The 23,921-nt window shown below is 36.6% G+C and overlaps 2 protein-coding genes across 4 annotated transcripts; one reads left to right on the forward strand and one right to left on the reverse strand.

Annotated features, from left to right (window-relative positions):
• Positions 1–4,879: 4,879 nt before the first annotated feature.
• On the reverse strand, positions 4,880–11,669 carry LOC136255717 (uncharacterized). 3 transcript variants are annotated; one of them, XM_066048549.1, is made up of 15 exons: positions 11,594–11,669; positions 9,030–9,455; positions 8,739–8,833; positions 8,062–8,676; positions 6,812–8,013; positions 6,599–6,760; positions 6,352–6,536; positions 6,171–6,300; positions 5,909–6,113; positions 5,673–5,857; positions 5,481–5,622; positions 5,338–5,430; positions 5,199–5,286; positions 5,077–5,145; positions 4,880–5,025 (listed from the first exon to the last, which is right to left on the reverse strand). In XM_066048549.1, the coding sequence occupies exons 4-5, from the start codon at positions 8,663–8,665 to the stop codon at positions 7,511–7,513; spliced, it is 1,107 nt and encodes a 368-aa protein (XP_065904621.1). In that variant the 5' UTR covers positions 8,666–8,676; positions 8,739–8,833; positions 9,030–9,455; positions 11,594–11,669; the 3' UTR covers positions 4,880–5,025; positions 5,077–5,145; positions 5,199–5,286; positions 5,338–5,430; positions 5,481–5,622; positions 5,673–5,857; positions 5,909–6,113; positions 6,171–6,300; positions 6,352–6,536; positions 6,599–6,760; positions 6,812–7,510. The 3 variants fall into 3 exon arrangements, with proteins under 3 accessions (XP_065904621.1, XP_065904620.1, XP_065904622.1); XM_066048548.1 differs by having other exon boundaries at positions 8,062–8,692; XM_066048550.1 differs by having other exon boundaries at positions 4,880–5,015; positions 8,062–8,833.
• On the forward strand, positions 11,231–22,893 carry LOC136255010 (basement membrane-specific heparan sulfate proteoglycan core protein-like). The gene is made up of 14 exons (XM_066047731.1): positions 11,231–11,246; positions 11,340–11,396; positions 13,300–13,572; positions 13,626–13,892; positions 13,949–14,224; positions 14,290–14,562; positions 14,745–15,035; positions 16,454–16,732; positions 16,828–17,121; positions 17,178–17,489; positions 17,539–17,829; positions 17,877–18,194; positions 19,575–19,853; positions 22,525–22,893. Exons 1-14 carry the CDS (start codon positions 11,231–11,233, stop codon positions 22,698–22,700), a joined length of 3,402 nt encoding a protein of 1,133 aa, XP_065903803.1. The 3' UTR covers positions 22,701–22,893.
• The last annotated feature ends 1,028 nt before the right edge of the window (positions 22,894–23,921 follow it).

A 23,921-nucleotide genomic window follows, 5' to 3' on the forward strand; every position in this document is an offset into this window, starting at 1 on the left:
TGGTGAAAAAAGATGTGAAATCCAAGGTGGCGGCCAAGAAATGGCTGTGATGGTAGGTTAATGGTTAAATTTTAATAACGACAATTCAGGTGAATTTTGGTGCCGCTTGGTCTTCGCACCAAATTCACCTGAATTGTTGTTATTAAAATTTAACCATTAACCTACCATCACAGCCATTTCTTGGCCGCCACCTTAGATTTCACATCTTTTTTCACCATGGCTATTTTGAGGGCCGCACCTTTTTTTACAGCTTGGCTGTTTTTGATTAGATTATATTTGCAGGACTGATTTATTGAATGTAGGAATTTGAAAGAATATTACCACTAGAACAGTCATCTATAAAGTTCTGCTTCACAGTAATAAAATTACCATGACCACTGTGCTAGTTGAACTCTTCTTTGCATGTAATTTCAGCACAGCTATATTGTATGCATACAATTGTGCCAAACATGTCATAGTTGAAATTCTACACTTTTCATTAACTTATCAGCGACGTATTGCAATTCTGTATTTTTTACATCCTAACCTAGCATGTCAAAGCTAAATATGTGTAATCTTTGGTTGCTAAGTTTCACGGTAATGGTGAATGTAAACATGCAATACTAAAAGTTATTTTTCACTGCTACAGTTTGATCTTAAAATTGCAATACTTCATCAGTTTGCATCATATGTCTGAAACATCTTTAAAACTATAGCATTTGATATATACATACCTGCATGTCCAGCCAAGCTCTGGTAGTAAGGCAATTATATTTACATGTACAGTAGGTTGCAAAATAAAGTTTACGTTTCGTAATTGTAATTACGGTGTGATTACTAAGTAATTACCATGTTTGTACTGTAATTACGTTTTGACCGTAATCTGTAATTATGCAAAAAAGTAGTTTTTCACCAGCCATATATACAATATACTCATAGTTACCAATAGAGCATAATTCGTAATTACGCTTTGTAATTACGCTACTACAGCGTAATTAAAATTACGAAACGTTAACTTTTTTCTGCAGTCTACTGTACATAGTTAGTCATTTATACTCTACCATTGCATAATGAAAGCTGTTTGGAAATTCATGAAAAAAATCCATCCCTGGGTTATACTGTACTTAAACCACACTTTGCTCTCACAAACCCTGGTGAAATCCTATACATCATATCCACTACTACAAATAATATTATGCATTTTTAGCATTACTTCAGCTTGAGACTTGAGTAAAGGAATTTTATCTTACATGGTATATAGTTGTACTGCTGAGTTAATGGTATGGAGAACCTTATTGTTGTGGTCATGCATGCGATTTCACAAAATCATGCATGTAGCACTAACACATATTTTCATACTAAATAACAAGAGCTGGTGTAGTATAAGCTGGTAAGTTATCAAGCTATAGCTACTTTGCAAACAAGCATAAAATGAATTCTGTATAAGATGTGACATCTGCATGACTACAGTATTTATTTATTTATTTATTAAGGCTTTACAGCAAAAGTATTGAAGGTCTGTAGGACACCTGGTCCTACAGCCTGTTTAAAGTTGTTACAGAAAGTGTGTTTGAAAAGGTGGAGAAAGGAGAAAAAATCCATGACTGGACCTGGGAGGCCTCGAACCTGCAGCCATCCGATTAACGCTTGAACAGGCAGGTGTCCTACAGACCTTCAGCACTTGTGCTGTAAAGCCTTAATAAATAAATAAAATAAAGCATATTATGTAAGAGATATTCATTTATATACCACAAACTAATTACTGCAAATATTTTTTTTTACAATGTATATTCATTTCCATAGTGAGCAACTATAGAGAAATTTCTCTATACAGTTTGTGGATTATACAAGCTGTATACGCTGTAAACCATAGGTGACTGAATTTGCGAAAAGTACACAATTTAAATACCAGCAAACAAAATGATGTAACACTTGACTCCTTATACTGAACTTGCTCTTAGTACCAGAATACAGCTAGATACTGTAGTTACACCCATGGAAAATTTCAGGCTATTATATGCCATCATCAAAAAGTTATGAAACTTCAAAATTCAAAAAATGGGTCAAATTTTGTGTGTCACAGAAAAGGTACCTTTTTGCAGATCCAGTAACAGTCAGTATGAATGAAACAATTACTTGTCAGCATTGAATAAAGCTTGTGAGAGTAATATTACTGTTTATCAGCTCTTGGTTTAATCTTCAACCCTGCATAATGTTCTCTTGCATGAAATAGAGCAAAACTAGCACTTATATGGCTTGCCAATTTTGAAAATTCTTCAGCTACATAACTATAAATGCTTTTATGGAAAGGCCCTTTTTAGAATAATAGATCCTATCAAAAATTGAAGTTAAGGTTGCACTAGATATGTGGAGAAAGTTTGGTGCTTTTGTCACTGGTGACCACATTAGTTTTAAATTTAGCTTTAAGCAACCTAACTAATTCCAGCCAAAGTCCGTACAGAGATGCGCCTTTATACCCCCCTTCTGTGTGCCAAATTTCAAGGCAATCGGATATGGCATTCGCATTTATAGCAGCTTTTGCAAGTGTGCGAAAAGAGGAAGAAAAAAACCAAGAAACTAAGCCAATTTTTGAAGTCGCATATCTCGGAACGCTTGCAGCGATTTCACTCAAATTTGGTATGTGGAGTACTGAAGTTGGAGGACATGTCCACACTAAAAATCGTCTTGTTTTATCTAGGCAGCACAGAGCTACAGAAGTACGAAAATTGCGTTTTCATTCTTCCTGTCAATATACTCACAGGTGTTGTGCGCCGGCTTCTTGGGCCGCACTACCGTGTGTCTTGATATAATATTACATTGACAAAGTAACTTTCCCAACACTAGTGTACTGCCTGTGGTGAATATTCTTTTTGAGTATCTCGACCCCACAATTTACACTTATTTGGTTTTCGCTTAGTAACTCTGGAGCTGTTACTCCTTTGTTTCAAAAACTATCATAGGCATTGCTATCATGGTTAGCCTATGTAAATACCAATTTTTAATTTATTCCCTAAAACATTTTACTCAGTAGCCATGATAAAAGTTCAATCTTTGTTATGTAAATCAACATCCATAGCACCGTGGGTATTTATCAGGTATTTAGAGATAATGAGTAACTCTCTAGAATGCCTATGGATATAATTACATGAAAATAACAAGGAGAAAACATCCTGACCACCTGGTAGATTCCTGTAAGCATTCGAACGTAAATCGGATGGCTGCAGGTTTGAGGCTACCTAGGTCCAGTTATGGATTTTTTCTCCTTTCTCCAACTTTTCAAACACACCTTATGTAGCTAAAGTCTTTGAGCAGGTTGTAGGACCAGGTTTCCTACAGACCTTCAGCCCTTGTGCTGTAAAGCATTAATAAAAATAATTTAAAAAATTTATCAGATTCATAACAAACTCAGTACCTTAATTCATCTTTTAAATTTCAAGGTAATCAATTTATGCATTTGCACTTTGTACCAATTTTTGCAAAGTGTGCGAAAAGAAATCTTGGCCTCGTGAAGGAAAAATAAAGTTTGTTGTGTGGCCTACCTTATAGTACTTGGATATAATGCAAAAATAGTGTAGTTTAGAGAAGGGACCATGCTATGCATGTAAGAAAATTGCATTTTCTTTCTTGCTGTCACTAACATGTAGTGCGCTGGCTTTCTTGGCTGTATGACATACTACCATGTGTATTGATGCTGTTATGATTACAAATATCTTTAAACTGTCTTTCAGAAGTGTTAAAAATAAAAAATAAGTTAAATTCAGAGCAACAGACTATATTGTTAATAAATCAGTGTAGAAAAGTTTCCTTGCTTGTTGCTGCTTTATATGTTGCTGCTTGGTGTTGCTTGTTTTATAGTGCTTTTGTATATACTTTTGTTTTTGCATTTGTTTTGCACTGCTACAGGTGTAACTGTACATGTGTATATTCTGAAATGGAAGAATGGCCTTGGTCGAATTCCAGAAATAAATCAATCAAATCACCACACCTCTTACCATTCTATTTATTCAAATATGATTACCTACTTCCTTATTGTTCTAGCTGTATTTATAAAGGTAAAAATAAGGAATAGTGACCACATTTCTTGGACCAGGTAGATGAGAGACTGACTTGAGATACTCTAATCCAGCAGTCAACCTAATAAAGAAGTCACTTGTGTATAGCTGTATGCTATATAACTAAAAAATATAAAAAATATTAGTAATGATAAATGAAGTAGGGATCCAAATAGTGAAACAAGAGATGAATGATGGTATTGCAGTACAGCTGGGAAAATTCCTACTTTGAAAATGGCATTGAACAAATTAATTATTTTTTATTTTACTATAATATTATGCCAATGTAGGGATTTTCTCACAGAGCTATGATATAATACCATCATTTGTGTCTTCATTTGCTATATTTTATCATTTGGGTGTCTACTTCATTTAATTTTCTATTGTAATAATTTATATACAGGAAGCGACTTTACTTGGGTTTTTTCAAAAATTATATTGCTGGTAAAGTGTTCTTAATATTGATGACCACTGAATTACAACCAGTGTCCTATTCCATTGAGATTCCAGGAATAGAGTATTATTACACTGGAACAATAGATGTTAACAATGAGGACATTGTGGATCTTCCTAGAAGTGTAGAAGTGCTATCGCACGATGACACTGTGAAAAAAGCTCAGAATAATAAGGTCTATAACAGTCTTATTATGTTAGTATTGGAATGAAATAGTACAGCATATATTAATAGATTAGGACTTTACTATAACAAGCTTATTGAATACATTTAAGACAGTCATATATTAGAGATTAAATCACTAGTATAGTGCAGTGTATTATCAGACTATACTAAGCCTATTTCAACCATATATTGGCTACTATACTACTGTACTTTTTTACTTTCCATAACCTTAATTAAATAATTTCTATAATTATATTTGTAACGAATTTAATTCTGTAAATATGTTAAAACCACAATAGGTACAGCTAGTAAATCAATGTCTCCTTGGCCATGACAGTATCAAATCAATTTCGTCATTTATCAGTCTTTATCCAACTGCAGCAGGTAAGACAGTAAATACAATTCACAAGTTCCATTACAAATTACCTGTATTATCATCACTATGTAGAACTCTGTGACAATCTGTTAGTTGTCTGGTAGAACTGTCCCACAGCTCTAATACAAAGACGGTAAATATAATGTGTATTCTGGACAATCGTTGGACTTACAGTCTGTAACAATAAGAATCTCATAAAACTGAGACCTTGTCTGGAAACCTAGTATTACCATGTAGAACGGCGGCTAGGTCCCACAACTCTATTAAAGATGGTAAATATAATGCGTATACTGAACAATCATTGTACTTACAGTTTGTAACAATCTTTTAAAACTGAAACCGAGTCTGAGACCGACAATCCATGTACAACTAAGACAAGTCTGATAAGACCAGGTCTCACAACCCTAAGTGGAGGCAAACATAATTCATATTCTGGATTATTTGGTGTACTTACAGGTGTTATCAGTGAGTCTAACCAGACATAAAACAGCCACTTAGTATGTGACTTTGTTGGGCTAACGTGTTACATAAGCTCACAAGAAGCATCTGATACACTGATAACCAAGTCCAAGAATCTTGTAATCACTAAAGTACAACTGAAACAAGACTAAATATAATATAATTTGCATACTCTCAGTGAACTTACTTTTGTTAGCAATACGAGCATGGTCAGTGAAATAAGGACAAACAAGACGGAAAAGGTTCTTGAAAGCACTCAACTCATTTACAGTGCCAGACAAGGTAGCAGCCATCAGCTGTTGATAAAAAGTAGTGAAAAACATGAAGAAATGAGACCGGTTCCCAGAAGAAATGAGACCAGTTTCCACAAACCTAAACGAAGGTAAATATAAATTGTATACTGGACACTCTCAGTGTACTTACTTTCAGATGTTAGATGGTATTTATCACACGGATTCCTTGAGTGTTCTTCAGGAACTGGGCAACCATCGGATTCTCGTTACTCTTACCACACTGTCTCTGTATGCCAAACAAATTCTCGAGAGCATCTTGGCTCAGTTTTTCACTCAGAAAACTGTTCACCCCATCCATTTCAAATAAATACGGAATAAGTCCAAGAATGAGGAAACTTTAAGTAAAGCATGCAGTAAACATGTTGGAATGCATATACAAAGGCATTATCTACCTGTTATCCTAATGCCTTGCTCCGTTATGCTGCTGAGCACCATTTGCTTTTTATCCTCTGGGTCACAATCCTTCCAGTCATTGACACTTCTCTTCCAGTGGTCCAGGTACATTAATAGTTCTCTTAAAAACTGTGTAGGAAAACATGAAAACACTCAAGTATTATTACTAGCAAATCTTACAGTCAATCTAAAGTCATTGGGACCACGATATGGCAGTAGAAATGGCTTCCTGCTTCTCTTGCCAGCTGAATATGAGGACACATTAAAACAACCGAAAAACTTGTCAAACTTTGCAATGAAATATGAAGTCTCAAAGCCTCCCCTCCATTGAGTTGTATTGCTTTGGACACCGAATCACTCAGAACCTTCAAGAAACACATGTAAAAAACATGTACACTATATATATATATATATATATATTACAAACCTGTACCGCCAAATCAACACGCATCTTTGAAAAACTGGTAAGCTTGATGTGCTCATAAGTCAATTTCGGCACTAGAGACAGACTTGGTGTTGTTGTCTGAGCACCAGTATTCCTGTAATATAATTCAACCACCAGTTGCCAATCAATCGAATACCCATTGCACTGCAGTAAAACAACATAACAACAATGCATACAGGCCCATTTTATTCTTACCCAAAGTTTTCCCCTTGCAAAGCAATTCCTTATGGTTTTAATAAGGTGAGATGGGTCTGATATGAAAAATATTGGTGGTTTTCCTGGACAAAACACATTCACTGTCTTGTACGTCAGTTCTTTCTTAGTACCATGTAGCGAAAACATGCGACAGTTGTCACTGGCTCCATCACAGGTGACTGACACTACAGTTAGGCCCAAGCAAGTTAAATGAAAAATGCATTGGTGAAGTAGTGGAAACAACTGTGCACCCTTGGTACTAGCAGCTGGGAACTGGGCATAAGCAAACTTCAGACTATAGAAAAGTCCCCTCACCATAATCACTAGCATACATTTTGCCAGTGGTCTTTGCATATTACTGCTGGGGTCCTTGAACTACCGCTCTGCTGCCTCCAACACATTGTTCATCTCTCCCAGGTCTGCATAGCCAGTTAAACAGCCTGTGCTCTTGTCATACACCAACCCTTCTTTAACATACATCTCGTCAATCACAATTCCCACATACTTTGAGAGGTGAGGTGGCTTTTGTTGCTTGATTTGGTCTAACAGCTGCAGATCAGTTGAATGACTAAAGCCTACACCAGCAGGAGCAAAATGTTTGTAATCCCTGAGAGTTCTTTCTGACGGTAATGATAAAACCCCAGAGTTTCTCAGTGTTTTATAGCAGCCACTGGAGCAGTGGTGCAAGTAAAGACACCATCAAATTATTGCTGGATGCCATTGCATGGATCGAGAGTCCTTCAGAGAAGCTGCTTGTAGCTGCTGTTGCCAAAACATTTCTTTAAATTTACATTCACTAGCATCATTACTTGATGGACTATGCTTCTTCATAATAGTCAGCAGGTCATTATGCATAATAGCATCCACTCTAACTCCTTCTTCTTGTATCATGTCACTGATCTTCTTTCGTAATGACTGTATTTCTCGTTCCTTCCTTCTCACTACATCATGCAAATTTTTCATTCTTTCATCTTTCTCAGAGCTTGTCAAACATTTGTAGTTGGTGTGACTTGAAGTTTCACATGACTCTGTCCTTAGCTGGGGCTGCTTAAGCAGTCGATTGAGGCTACTTCTGATTACGTTCCTGTATTGTTTGCATACTCCACACCTATTTCCTGAATTCCCATCTGGAAGTTTCCACAAGCATTTCACATGACGTATTGTAGAGTGACGCTGATCATAATAGGCAACAACTGACGATCCTATTGTGCAAAAAAATTACATAAAAATCATTTATTGCCAACACTTACCTTGAAGATTTGTAAAAACACCTTGGTGCTTCAGGATTAGTGGATGAAACTTAGCATCAGGGTTTCCCTCGCACAAGTTCTGAGGTTTGTCCACAACATCTTCAGCTGGTTCATCTTCGGTGATATAACTATCCGTCTGGCATGACGCATCACACATTATGGGCTTCTTGGCAACAGTTTCCTCCTCAGGGTTATAAAGCAGATCACATTGAGTAGACTTGTCCTTGGTTGGTCCAATATCCATAATGTTGACTGGTACCTCCTTGCTGTTGACTGGTACCTCCTTGATGTTGACTGGTACCTCCTTGCTGTTGACTGGTATCTCCTTGCTGTTGACTGGTACCTCCTTGATGTTGACTGGTACCTCCTTGCTGTTGACTGGTAGCTCATCATTGTGGGCTGGTATTTCATCGCTGCTGGCTGGTAGCTCATCGTTGTGGGCTAATACCTTGTTACTGCTGGCTGGTAGCTCATCACTGCTGGCTGGTAGCTCATCATTGCTGGCTGGTACTTTATCTGGTATATCCTCATTGCCTAAAGCTTTCTTTGATGACTTTTTTCGCGATGCTCCCTTAGGCACATACTTCAAAAACTTGCGTCCCATTTATTACAAATCTACGACATACACAAGCTTGTCAGCAAAATTTATACACAAAACTGCACATAGGGATACTTACCCTAGTCAATAACACTGAAAGCTTTTTGTCACCTCACATCCCTCACCAAATATGGGTACACAAACTTTTTAACTCAGAAAAAGACTCTTTTCCACCTGAATTGAATAAAACATACGTAATTAAAAAGTTTACATCGAAACCGTACACAGTTAGCCACCATAACGCTGCAAACCTACTTATAGTCCCCACACTATCACGTGGCGAAAGTTACAGGTTCACAAGTGTACAAATTTTATACAAGACAGTTACAAAACCATCCCTATAATAAAATAACCTTAACAAAAGTATTACCTGGCAGTTATTAGGCAAGTACAACTTCTGTAAACATCGATTCAGAGCGATAAGAGCAACAGAACTCCACCACGAGGAAATAAATACATTCGTGCAACCGCGCAACCGTTTTATTTCAGGAAACTATTTCCGTGTTACGGTTATCGACACCTATCGAAGGTGTCGATAGCCATGGCGAGGAGTGTATATCACAATCCATTGTGAAGTGCTGCCGTTTCCAATCCCGTGTCCGGAGGTATATATTATCTATGATGGAACTGAGTATAGAGAATACAATTGTATTTATTTCTAAGATGTGTGGATGTGTGGACACATTACAACACATTACATGTACATACAAGACATGCTACGGACTGTTTTAGCATTTCAAGTCACCACATTATGTACAGACCAGTCAACAATGCTTCATAGTGCCCATCAGTAAACCTGAAGAAAAGTTATGAAAAATAAAAATTCACATAAGTACAATGAAACCTCGTTAATATGGCCAGCTGTGGGACCAAAAAATTTGGCCTGAATAACAAGGTGGCCTTATTAATGAGGTCATAAAGTACTGCTTAGCTATATTTAGGACTTACTAGAGGTGGCCAATATAATGAGGTGGTCTTATTAAAGAGGTGGCCACTAAGTGAGGTTTCACTGTACATACAGTTCACAATGGTAAACAATATTTATGGTTAACAATATACACTGAAACCTGCAGGTCACTTCTTGTGAAAGATTGCTCTCTACACAAAATGACACATTCAGAGATTGTATTTAGATGGATGATACAGTAACGCATTGTGACTTCAATACTTGTGATGTGTCATTGCTAGGCAACAACCATATACACAACACTGCCAATGCACAACATCGCACTTGCTTGCACACACAATTTTTGCTCAAGAGTTTACAAATTGATAATTAAGGGGTGTGGCAACTAGCTGTTTCACTTGAAAGACGGTGTGGCAGTTGTTTCCCTTCTGTACAAGTGGCCACCAAGACAAGCCCACTGTGGATGAAAGTCAGGCATTAGATATTTGGTATTTCATGTGTTGAAGGCATTCCAGGGCTTCTGGTAGTCTCAAATCTCACCACAGATTAACTCAGGCAGTGTTGTGGTCACCAGTAACCACTGGAATGCTGTGTTAAGTTCATCTTATGCTTGGCTACTATATTGTAGGACTGAAATGGATACTCTGAAAAATATATCTTATGGATAATGACTTCATCACTTTCTTCATCAGGAGCTTATAAGGACCAAAAGTGAAACCTTTTACACGTTGGGCTGACAGCCAACTGTCTATGTCTGAAGCAGTGCCTTTGGTGCTCTAACAGATTGGCTGCCCCCTTGCTTCCAGCACTCACTGTCTCATACACTGTCACACACTAAATCCATCTCTATAGCCAGTTAGAACAGCATGCTTCTTACCTTTTTTTAAGGCTGCAAAATGCAGCCACCTCTGTAAATAGCTAGGTCAGAAAATTTTGTCCCTACAGCCTGAATAATGACCAATTTTCACTGTACTATTAGTGATCATGGAGGATTATTTATTAAGATACTAAGATATACAAACGCTACAACCTCTAAATATAACAGTAAACTTTTTTACCCTGGTCCAATGTCTAATAATTGTGAGAGACATATGAAGAAGTTTTGCTCAAAAATGGAACTTTCAGGCCAGCTGCCATGACTAATTAGGTGATTTGTCCAATCAAGATCAAAGCAATTAAGCAGCTGTAATTGATTCAACTTGCTATATTTCATTTATTAAAGGCTTTACTGTTGCTGATTTTTCATTTTGTAGGTTTCTACTACACTGAGCGTCAAAGATTGGCTATTCTTCCATAGTGCCAGTTCATGACAGATGTATTGGTGTACTAGAACTTTTGCACACATACAGTGTTTCATTAATAAAATAGTTTTAAAGCACTGGATTAAGTGTGGGAAATTATTTATAGTTAAAGATTGGCTGTGCGTTGCTTGTCAAACCTAACTCGACGAACTCCGTGCCAAAACACAGCTTTAATCTCGCTCCGAATTGCCCGCATATTTTACCTCCGACTTTAGCATCGTTTTGACGAGATATACTTTACGCTGGAAGTGCTCACTACGGCTTGTTAGAAACGCTCAAGAATAGGCTACCAGAATCTAGCAGCGAATCCTGAAAAATCCAAACATGTCACGAGATATGATCGAATCTATAAGAATAGTGAAAATGCCCCATAGGAAATGTATTGAAACCAATTGTGTTCCTGTATTGTCAAAATGACGAGCGGGTTTTTTGTGTGCTGAGCTTCATTTAGTATCATTCTGTTCACCATGAGTTGCTCTTTCTCATGCTACTTGGGAATCTGAAATACGTATTTGGAGTGAAAGGATACGTGAGTATAAAGTGTCTGTACAATAGAATTTATCCACTTTATAGTGAACAAATCGGTGAGGCTGGAGCAAAAACGTAGCAAATTTCCGCAAACTTCTTGATATGCTCTACTGTGACAATTACATGTTTTATCATATGTGCTAATCGCCTTTTTACAATTAAGTTTTACAACACAAATACATGTACAGTTAAACTCACCAATTGTGACTAAATCCCTTCAACACGAAAAGACAAGCAATGAGACAACAGCCAGGCAAGCCTATTCTGATGCGCTTATTTAGTAGTAATATAAATTTTAAAGGCGTTTATTTACAACAGGACATAATTACGCGTCCCTCTATTGTCTCTGTACATAGTTGCCTTTTCTTTACTATTCTCATTTCATTTCACAAGATCTCTTATTGATATCGCTTGAATTAGTCAATGCTTGAAGTAGATCGAGATACTCTAATAGAACAGTCACATTTATACAAGTGCTATATTTTTATATTGTAAAGTCTGTAAGTAGCTAGTAATTTGAACTATACAATCCGATGCTAGGCAGAAGTTGTAACTGCTAAATATTGATTGCTGTGTTACAGTTGTTTTGTGACTGCTCTAAGGCCACTCCAAATAAATTCTCTGTTTCCCGTCCTGGATTCAAGCACATTCGCATGCGGGCGGGCGGTCCATTTTCATTATAAGATTGGCAGCTTTTCAAGCCATTATTTGCCTGGCACAACCATAAAAAGCTGCATAAAAGCATGCTTAAACTTGTTCCTTCCCATTTAAGTTGCAAAAATAACACAAACGAGAAGTTTGTGCCGACTTGATAGTACTGCTGACACGTGAGCTGACCCTGTTTCGAGATGGCTTTTACTGAGCCTATCAGTATGCAAGAATAACCGGAAAATAATGGAAGACTACGGAATAATGGAATATTTAGAGCTGACAGTAACTAGATGCGGGCGGTGGACGGGAAACAGAGAATTTATTTGGAGTGGCTAGAGTATCTTGGTCGTTTTAATGCAGTACAAGATGAAAGGCAAAGTGTTATTAAAGGTTTACTAGTTAAAATGGGTGTTAGTTGACTGCAGTTGCATGCCACTAACAGGGCCGCCCAGAGAAATTAGGGGCCCAGGGCAAAGAGTTAAAGAAGGGCCCAGAGGCAATGAAGGGTCTAGATCCTGACTGCTCTATTAGAGTATATCGATCTTTCTTTAAACAGGTATTCAAGGGGCCCCTGATGGGCCTCCTGGGGCCCTTTCAGGTTGGGGCCGGGAGCAAAATATCCCAGTTATCCCCCTCCCCCACATGTGGGCGGCCCTGGCCACTAAAATTAGTTATATTTTAATATTCTGTCACTGTAATCTGGGGTTTCTGTCAAAACCATGGAAACTCACCTACTGTTATCAACAGTGCATTGCTTATTCTAACAAAAAGTATTGAAATCCCATCCAAAAACAGCTTATAGCTGTAAAAAAAGTGCATGTCCAAGTAAAGCAGAGTTAACTGTGACAAAAAGTAATGATATCATAATGCGGCCATGTGCGAGGTGTGCAAGTTGTAAAATTAATATTAGCTAATCAGATAATACAATGTTATTGTTAAAGTGTTAATGAGAACTATGTGATGCTGCTAGTTTTTAAGTGTGTGAGAGCATCTTCATAAATACCACACAAATTTAATTCTCAATAAAGCAATGTGTATAGATTCTCTGGTAGCAATAAATAGTTCGAGTTTGGCCGCCTTTCCTGTATACGTAGCTAATATTAATTTTACAACTTGCACACCTCGCACATGGCCGCATTATGATATCATTACTTTTTGTCACAGTTAACTCTGCTTTACTTGGACGCGCACTTTTTTTACGGCTATAAGCTGTTTTGGATGGGATAATAGTTTACAAATTTTCTCTTATATAGGGTCCTTTCCCAACATAACTACTCATCCATCAAGTCATGTAACCAGGTTGTCCACTAACAACCACAACCTGTCATTAACTTGTGAGGCAGATGGAGCAACATCATATAATTGGGAGAGACAGAGAGGTAGTATTCCATCAGGTGCCATTGGAGTGAACACTAATACTCTCACTATCATTAACCTACGACCAAAAGATGCTGGTAACTACCGATGTGTGGCCACTAATGATTTTGGACCAAATTACTCTAACTATGCTGCAATCAGTGTTAGAGGTAAGGAAATTTTGTACTTTATAAATTTGATAAATGTTCTGAATGATATACAGTAAAACGTCCAGTACTTACAAAACCATCATCATCACAAAGTGTTGATCTCACACAAACTGCCACATTCACATGTTCTGCTACTGGTTATAATGTCAGTTATAAATGGACAATTGGATCAGGATCATTTCCTAGCAAAGTGACTGGTATAAACATCAATACCTTGGTGATCCCAGATGTGAGATCATCTGATGATAACACATACACTTGTATGGCAAGTAATGAGGGAGGGAGTGTTTCATCAAATGGTGCTAAATTGACAGTTACTGGTATGACTATGATGATGTTGTTAGGTGGTAGTGTGAATGTTTTATTGGTGGTACAGGTCTACCAGAGGTGACAGTGACACCATCCAGTCAGAGTGTGGAGGTGACACACACTGCTACATTCACTACTACAGTCAGAGGTGTGGGAAATATTTCATTCACTTACAAGTGGAGGAGAAAACAAGGACATTTTAATAAGCTTATCAAAAGAGAAATCGGACCCATCCTTAAATTTGATAAGGTATCAGAAAGAAATGAAGGACACTATAGCTGTTATGTTGAAAATATGTATGGAGACTTTGCTGTTTCTAACACTGTATACCTAACAGTAACAAGTAAGAATCATAACATTGTTGTCTGATTTATTTGTGTGCATTGCTACTTGTATAATATTTGATAGGAAATATTCTAAAGATTGTCAAGAACCCAAAAGATATATCTGTTGACTTAAACAGCAACTTTATGAATGTCACACTAACTTGTGAGGCAGATAGAGCAACATCATACAATTGGAAAAGACAGAGTGGTAGTATTCCATCTGGTGCCATTGGAGTGAACACTAATACTCTCACAATCATTAACCTACAACCAGAAGATGCTGGTAACTACCGATGTGTGGCTACTAATGCTAGTGGGAGTAGTTACTCTGAATATGCTACCATTATTGTTAAAGGTGAGACGTCAAATACATTATGTGTTATGAACATTTTGGTAGCAGGTATAGCACAATACACACTTGTATATGTACATGTATTCAAAAACCTGACACTGTATTTATATGCACATTTTTATTTTTATGCACACTATGTAATACATGCATTCATTTGAATCAAACTTATATACTTACTATTGTAGTTGTTTCTCCTCAAATCACCACTCATCCTACTGATACAAGTGCTGCTACTCCATTCAGTGGTGTGTTCACATGTTCTGCCAGTGGATATGGTTACCTGAACATCACTTGGTACAGAACACCTGGTTTACTACCTGACAAGTCTAGGACCAGTGAAGTGTACTCACCAGAAATTACTACTAGTACTCTTGTTATTCCCAATGTGACTAACGATGATGTTGGTAGTTATTATTGTGTGGTGAGGGCTAACAGCTTGGGAGCTTGGTCAAGTATGGCAAAACTTTCTTATACAGGTATGCAATGACTACATATAGCTACATAGCTTAATAACAGTACTTTATAAAGTGCAGAACTTTCAATGGTCAACTTACATACCACTCTCCTCAACACATAGGCGTAGTAACCGGGGAGACTGCAAAAGATCAAGATACTCTAATAGAGCAGTCAATAACTCTAATAAAACAGTCACACTATTCAGAGAAGCAGTGTAGCAAATTCTGAAGTTGTAAATAAGGGTTTTTATGTACTTTATCAGTGATACAGTCTATAGGGAGCAGGCATTGATCATTTTTTGCTCTTCCTCTTCAACACGTTGCCCTACTAAACCAAGAGTCTAAAGACCCACTATCTGAAAATATCTTGCTATGCCTATGGGAGATATCAAGACACACAGTAAATTATGAAGTTGTAAATAAGGATTTTATATGCTTTATCAATGATACAATGCATATTAATTTTATGGAGGGCAGCCATCCTTAGCAGGTATTGACCTTTTGTTTTTCTCTTTAACACTGTGCCCTACCAAACCAAGACCCCAGAACCCTCCTATCTAAAAATATCTTGCTATGCCTATGCAACAAGCATACAAATGTTCTATATGCTTTTGTATGACCTACCAATGAATATTGTAATATACTGTAAGTAACAATTTTTGCATTAAATGGTTTACACACTAACACCACTAGCTATTTACTCTCTTGTAAAAATATATTGCTATTGTTGTTTTGGTTGTAAATGTTTCCTCAAGTGTTTCTGTTTCATGCATGCCCCAACTCTACGTACATTGTTACCAACACACAAAGATTGAACTATCATGTACATTTGATAATGTGTGGTATACATTAAATGTGTACTGCATATAATGTGCACATGGAAAACTTAATGGTTTTAGAAAGTGCTTAGTCAGTTGTATCATGTTGCCATGAATGGTTACTAACTTACTATACTATTTCATAAGTAGTCGTAACCTATTCTTTAATGTGCTGAGCATAAGAATCCATAGTTGAATAGAGTTCAGCATATATAGAGTCAAATTCAAAAATTCTGTACACTTTACATTGTATCCATTTGACTAAATGTGACCGGATTTGTGAAAAGGTACCTTTTCCACACATTTTACATACTAGCAAACAAAATGATGTAACACTTGACTCCTTATACTGATTAACTTTCTCTTAGTATCACATTGTAGCCAGATACTGTAGCTACACTCATGAAAAATATCAGGCACATATATGCAACGGTTAAAAAGTTATGAAGCTTCAAAGCTCAAAAAATGGGTAACCTTTTGTGTGTGAAAAAGGTACCTTTTCGTAAATCCGGTCACAAATCTATAGTTGTGAGTACTTGAACACATAATGCGCTGCAACAAAAGTTGAAGTACACAGTGATACTAGTAGTGAATAAGATTTTTACTTCTATTGTTTTCTAGGCACTCCTACTAAACCAACAGTACAAGTACTACCCAGTCAAATGATCAGTCTTACAGTAAACAATTTTAATATGTCCTTGAAGTGTATACCAGATCAACATGACCTAAACTATGTGTGGGAGAAAAGAAATGATAATCTTCCTTCTAGAGCACAAGGTGTACACTCATCAACCCTTACTATTTTTAACTTGAAACCAGAAGATTCTGGAGAGTATCGATGTGTAGTGAGTAATTCTAGTGGAAGAATAGCTTCTGAATATCAACCAGTAACTGTTAAAGGTGTGTACTTTAATAATTATATGCACTGTAAAACACTCAAAACAACAAGTTGACCATGTGTACAGTCACCCATATTTTACTTTCACTTTATACAGTTTCACTACCAGTGATGATAACCCAACCAAAACCTACTACAGTACATGTATATGATACTGCTACATTTCAATGTACTGGAAGGAGCTATGGGAAAGTTACAATTACCTGGAAGAGATTGATGTCTGAATTACCAGTAACTGTCACAGTAAATGTCACTAAAATATCATTGAATGAAGTTACTAGTATCCTAACAATTGATAAAAGTATTGGTTATTACAAGGGTAACTACTACTGTGTCATAGAAAATGATGTTGGGAAAGTGAATTCCACATTTGCATACTGTGATGTAACAGGTATGATTGTAAACTGTTAATTATCATGATCACTGATGTTACTTTATGTGATTTAGTTCCTTGTCCAGAAATAATCCAACCACCACAACCTGTTATCATACGACCTGGAAACATGGTAACATTTTCTTGTTTAGCTTGGAGTTTTGGTGGACTAGAGTACAAGTGGACTAAAAATAGTATTACTCTACCATCAAATGCATCAGTATCATTTCAAGATGGTATAGTTTTCCCTATGGGTACTAGTTGTACCACTACCATGTATCAGTTTAAAATGTCTAAGATTCAGACAGCAGATGAAGGTCTGTATTGTTGTGTAGCATCTAATGAGTGTGGGAACACTACAAAATGTGCTCAGTTAGAAGTAGACAGTAAGTTAGAATACGTTTGTATGTAATATTTTACAATTGCATGTTGTAGCTACTCCAAACATTACTGTACAACCACAATCTGGTGTATTTAAGAACAATGACAGAAATGTAATGTTATTTGAGGTTGTTGCTACTGGAATGGATCCCATTTCTTATCAGTGGGAGAAGTACCAGTCATTCAGTAATAGTTGGATAAGACCTTCCAATAGAGCTGTGAGTGTCACATCATCTAAACTGATATTTAGTGTGATCACAGAAGAAGATGAAGGCATTTATCATTGTATTGTTACCAATGATGATGGTAGTGTAGTATCTGATGATGTTAATGTTACTGTGTATGGTGAGTTAAAATTTCTGTAACATTGATACAATTGTCCCTTGTTTCAGAACCACCATCAATAACTTATATGAGTGGCAAAACAGTTGTATTTGAAGGAAGGAAAGTCAAATTAACATGTAATGCTACCAATGATGTTGATGCTGATTATCCTGTACAAATCAAATGGTACAACTCCAAAGGCAAACAAGTTCAAATAGTTAACAAACATGTTCTAATATACAGTAACACAAACAGTGTTACTGGTGAGATACAGTCAGTGTTGTTATTTGATCCAGTGAACCACACCGATACTGGAATGTACACATGTAGAGCTTACAATCACCCTCAATGTTTCAATGAAGACAAGGTCAACCTGACTGTTGAATGTGAGTTATGCTATTAAAACTGTACATATACACTACTTTAATTACAGCAAATTATAGTAGCACTGATATGATTTCCAGGGCCACAAAAAAAGGGTAATTACATACTGACAATGACAATAGATACCCCTCACCAACCATATGTCCTTATTTATAAGCTTGCTACACTGCTCCTCTGAAGAATACTGTAACTGCTCTATTAGAGTATCTAGGTCTGACTGCTTTATTAGAGTATATCCATCTTTACACAGGTATTCAAGGGGCCAGGCTGGAGCCTGGGGCAAAATGCCCCAGTTGCCCCACTCCCCTCCCCCCATGGGTGGCCCTGATGATTTCATTATTAAGATTTCAAGTTGATGTTGCAGTGGATGTAGCAACCCAGAAATTGTCCTATAGTATTTTATTTTCTTGTATGTAATTATAATGGAAGTGGTTACTGAACCAAAAGGTTTTTATTTTCACATCGAGTAGATGCCCCGATCATTTATTAGTTGCCTTGAACATTCAACTTTAGGGTCCACGAAAAGTAGAATTAGCATTGTGGTTAGGGTCGGGTTCAGCTTTGATTTCTTCTTCACCTTTTAAGTTAAGTTCTTCTTACTACATATACTGAGATTACTACTTGAGTAACATAATATAAGATAAAAAAGTAAGGGAGGTGGGTAGCTAGTAGCAGTAACGCAGTGGTTTGCACACTTGCCTAAAGCTCATAATTTTGTGTTTTTTGTTGTTGTTAAGTTGTTGATTTTTTTGTTTTTTTTAGTGACCCTTTTTTCTCCAAGTTTTACTGTCAGTTCAATAGCCAGTATGGCATATTGAACCAACGTTCAATTTAGTATCCACTGCCAATTATAATTACCTTGCAGCCTGTTGGTCACTACTTATAACTACTTAAATTTGCTGTGTGCTTGTTGCTTCCCTGCGTATCAGACCTGTAGCATTAATTTTGAGCACACTATGCCCTTTTATGAATGCAGCCCACTTTCAATCAATTGATTAAAAATATCACAATTTTTATTTCTGTGCTGCTTCTAAGTTGCTGCATGTAATAGAGCAGCAATATACACTGATATAAAAAGGAAAAGTTACAATAGCATTTTTGAGTAGACGAGGTATCCACTAGAGACAGCAACAAGAAGACAATGCAGTTGCTAGATACACTGCAGTGTAAAAATTATAGGAACAGCATTCATGAACTGTTTCATTGGTTAGGCACTATCATCCATAAAATAATGGTCAATGAAAATCATAAGCTTTACAGCTTTGGGAGACAGGAAATCAATTAATTTATCATCACGTTTGTTTGTTTGCTATTTGTGTTCGTTGTTGTAGCAGCTGGCAACCAGACTATAATTTCTGTGTAATTTCTGTTTTTCTCCACAGATGCTCCAAGAGTTGAGCTTGATCCTGCAGATTCACCACACACTGTCACAGTTGGTACTAGGTTATTTTTGTACTGTATTGCTGAAGGACATCCTATTCCTACTATAAAATGGTACAAAAATAACACCATAATTCCTCAGCATTTGGGACCATTGTATCCAGTACCAACTAATTCTCCTCACACTACCAAGTACACTTGTGTAGGAACAAACAATGCTGGAAATATGAAGAATACTGACAGTGCTAGTGTTATTGTGGTGGTTGAAAATGAGATTGAAAGTAAGATATTGTTTTAACCATGTATTAATATTGAGGCAAAGAGGAATATTTGCACTAGTGTTCTGCCTTACAAAACTGATAATGAATGGAAAGCTTTTACTTATAGACTTTATCCACAGTGACGTCATGAACACAAGATGGCCGCATTATTTTGGGGACTAATGTACAGGTGAGAAATTGTTTTGATCGATCATATTTCACTCGTCAAGATACCAACCAGTAGCCAACAGGTATGGGTATAATGTAATAAAAACCATAGTAAACAAGTTTTATCTCGAAAACTTTCCACCATGTGATACACATCATTCAGTATTGTGTTGTCTTGTGCCCATGCCTGTTGCTTAGAGCTCAATATCTCCTTCCCTGGCTGAAATATGATCGATCAAAACAATTTCTCCACAGGCATTTGTACATTAATCCCCCAATAACATGGCCATCTTGTGCTCGTGACATCATTGTGGATAAAATCTATACCAATTTTCACATGAAAAAGATAAAATAGGCAGCCATATTATTTAACGTATTTTCACATAGTCAGAAGTATGGGCATTGCTAAATTTACAAAAAGCTATGCTTAAAGTGAAAAATAAGAACTGAAAGCTCAGCTCTACAAGAACTTGATTTATATAGATTCATTGTGTCAACCCTGAGCAATTCTGTTTGGGATTGCAGATAGAAAAAAGTAGACTGCATGACTACATTAGGCATGCGTCTATTATGCCGGAATAATTTCGGGAATAATAGGTACTGAAAAGCATTGGGGAATATTCCGGAATAATCGGATGAATTCTAAGAATAATTGGTACAAAATTATAAGTTTTTGTTGTGGTGCAGTGTAAAAATCTTTTAGATTTACTACCAAAACAGTCAGGGCCGCCCACAGGGGGGGGCAACTGGGGCATTTTGCCCCGGGCCCCAGCCTGAAAGGGGCCCCAGGAGGCCCCATGAAGGGCCCCCTGAATACCTGTTTAAAAGATCGATATACTCTAATAGAGCAGTCAGATCTAAATACTCTAATAGAGCAGTCACAGTATTCTTCAGAGGAGCAGTGTACCAAGCTTATAGATAAGGAGATATGGTTGGTGATGGGTAGTTATTGTCATTACCAGCAGGTTGTGACCTTTTTTTTTTTTTTTTTTTTTTTTTTTTTGGTCTTCACCTTACAACTTGGGTCAAGGGCCCCACTTTAACTCTTTGCCCTGGGCCCCTTAATTTCTCTGGGCGGCCCTGAAAACAGTACAATCATAAAAACGGTGAAAACGATCGAGATACTCTAATAGAGCAGTCACTTACTCTAATAGAGCAGTCAACTTCGAGTCCATAATTCTAATAAAGCAGTCACTTGTTTAAAAACCCTAACAAAAATACTAATTTGGCACACATATTTGGGAATAATTTAAGAATAATAGGTAGACTCAGGAATAATTTTGAGCATAATAGGTGAATAAAAAAAGAAGTGCCAGAAAGAATAATAGGAAGATTTTGGAGCATAATAGACTTAAGCCTAGGCTACATTGACTTTTAGATAATAAGGCATCTTTAAGATTTCTAACTTGTTGGGCATATATAGTAGGCATGCAAAATATTTACACAAGATACATTGCTCCAATTTATCATCGTTTGAAACTGCACTACAGTAGTTTAATTTAATCACTATTATGCAGAAGTTTAAGAATAAGTTCTCGCACTGGGAAAATGGCGAAAGTGTAAAGGAAAATGAAGTGAGATGACATTAAAAGGTTGCAAAATTAATTTGCACTGGAACTGTACATGACATGGTATCATTTAAAATCTGCAATAACCAAGTAATGGTTTATAATAAATAACGATAGCATGAATAATTTTGTTATACAGCATAATGAATTTATATATGAGCATGGAAACAATTCAATCAACATGATAGCATGAAATCTTAAATTTTTTCAGCTCTCAGGGAACAACCCTCCTGCTCCCACGTGTTCACTACCCTGGTCACTCTTCCCTCACATCACCAACTTCCTCCACACTCTGTTTGTGCTACTATAATGGGCAGTATAGTGCATCCTTGGTAGAATCCATCCACATCACTTTAACATGCATGTAAATAATAGTTTTTGTACACTGTAGGTAGTCTTCACCATCCAAGAAGAGGTGCACATGTCCCATTTCCATATCCTTTAAATCAAAGAAATCCACCTTGTAAACTTAAGATGTTCTATCATAGACAGTCAAAATACTCTAATATAACAGTCACCGGATACCCGGTACTATAAAGCATTGAAAGAAGTCTACAAAATTAATGTATTCCTTTACAAAACTGCCTAGATGACTGTCCTTTCCAGAATTTATAGATATGTTATACTTTTTGGAAGCATAAGTGGCACTCTACCCTATTTTTAATAAAACACCCGCATAGATTATTGCCATGATTTAAAATATTTGCACTAAATTACACCTTAAAATAAACTTCTGACAAAGTTTATAGCTTTTTGAGAGCTATGCTACAGCACCGTGTTAGTTGCTGGTGTGCAATCTTTTGGAACAAATTTGTATTGTGGTTACAAATATGCCTGATTGCATAAATTGTAGTTACTTGTGTCATGCCAAGTTTCTTTGTATGCAGGGGCAAGTTGTAGTGGTTTATGCTATTCACAAATTATTATGTATGTTCTCATAATTATTATTTTTGCAGCAATAGATTGCAGTCCTCTGAGCGATCCTCAAAATGGAAAGGTGTTCCCATTTCCTGATGGCAATCAAGCAGTATATAGTTGCAACCTTGGCTACGCAATGAAGGTTGGGACACAATTTGTGCAGTGTATATCAGGAAAATGGAGTAGTCCACCGCCAACTTGTGAGCTTCTTTGAACAATTTCCAGATATGTATCTGAACAGTGTGTTATTAGTTTTAGTTACCAAAGTAGAGTTTATAAAATATTTTGTATGACCAGTTAGCAAGTAGCATTAGATTTATGCCTTTTGATATATCCTGTTGTCTTTTTGTATTGCTAGTATTGTGATCTACTTGCATACTACTTGTAATAGTGCATGTGTAAAGTGATCACTTGAAGTAATACATACAACATGTACAAACCTGTGATGATATGGGATCATGACAGTGAGTTTGTGGTGTGGTGATCATGAGTGTATTGTGGTTCTTACCCAGTACTCTTATTTAATGTGCTACGTAACAGTAGCTTGTTTGAATTTGCATGATTATGTACAGAGCGATGCTTACATATGTACACAGGTAGACCCAAAGTAAATTCTGTAGATCTCCATGTGACGTAGCCAATAGTGTAGATTGCAAGCTAGCTATATAATCTTCATAGACTTCATTTCATAGCCTTCATCTTCTAATTTGGATTTTATTATTACCGTATAATATATATAGTGTGTCAAACAAAGAGAATTTGTGAATTAATTACTAGGTACACCACAGTAGCAAATTCTATACATTTTGCAGTGATCACAGAGAAGACATAGTTAAGGTGCTAAGACCTTTTTTGTGCACTTTTGGATAAAAGCATGAAACTTGCCACATAGTTTGTATGTATCATAAAGGTTATTTTTGATAGGGAGCCACCTCAGATGTGACCCTTGGTGACCTTTATACCCAATTTAATGCTTTAAAATGGTCAGTTTTTCATCTGTCTCACTACAAACTTGGTATCAAATTAATGCTCTTGCTCTGAAGAGTGTACTAACATTTAAAGAAAGTCCATAGCTTTTATTTACTATTGCAAAGTTACAGCCAGTTATAAGAGCAAAAAGTAACCCTATTTCCTCCCACCCATACACATCATGCAGTATGGTACCTATACATAGTGCAGATTTGTATTTCCAACATAAATATTAGATGCTGAGTTAGATATGTGATATCATTTACAATTATAAGGTGGAACATGTCATATAGTGACCACCTGTGCTAAGAGACCACATTTCTATAAAAGTTAACTTCAAGGCATAGAATGTACATTGTACAGTAAAACGCACTGCATACTTGTCTACATAAGATAAAACACTTGGCTAAATGGTGCTAATGCCTAAAAATAGCCAGTAGTTACACTTAAGAATGCAGTATATGTT

The sequence above is a fragment of the Dysidea avara genome, chromosome 5, assembly GCF_963678975.1.
Source record: "Dysidea avara chromosome 5, odDysAvar1.4, whole genome shotgun sequence".
NCBI lineage: Eukaryota > Metazoa > Porifera > Demospongiae > Dictyoceratida > Dysideidae > Dysidea > Dysidea avara.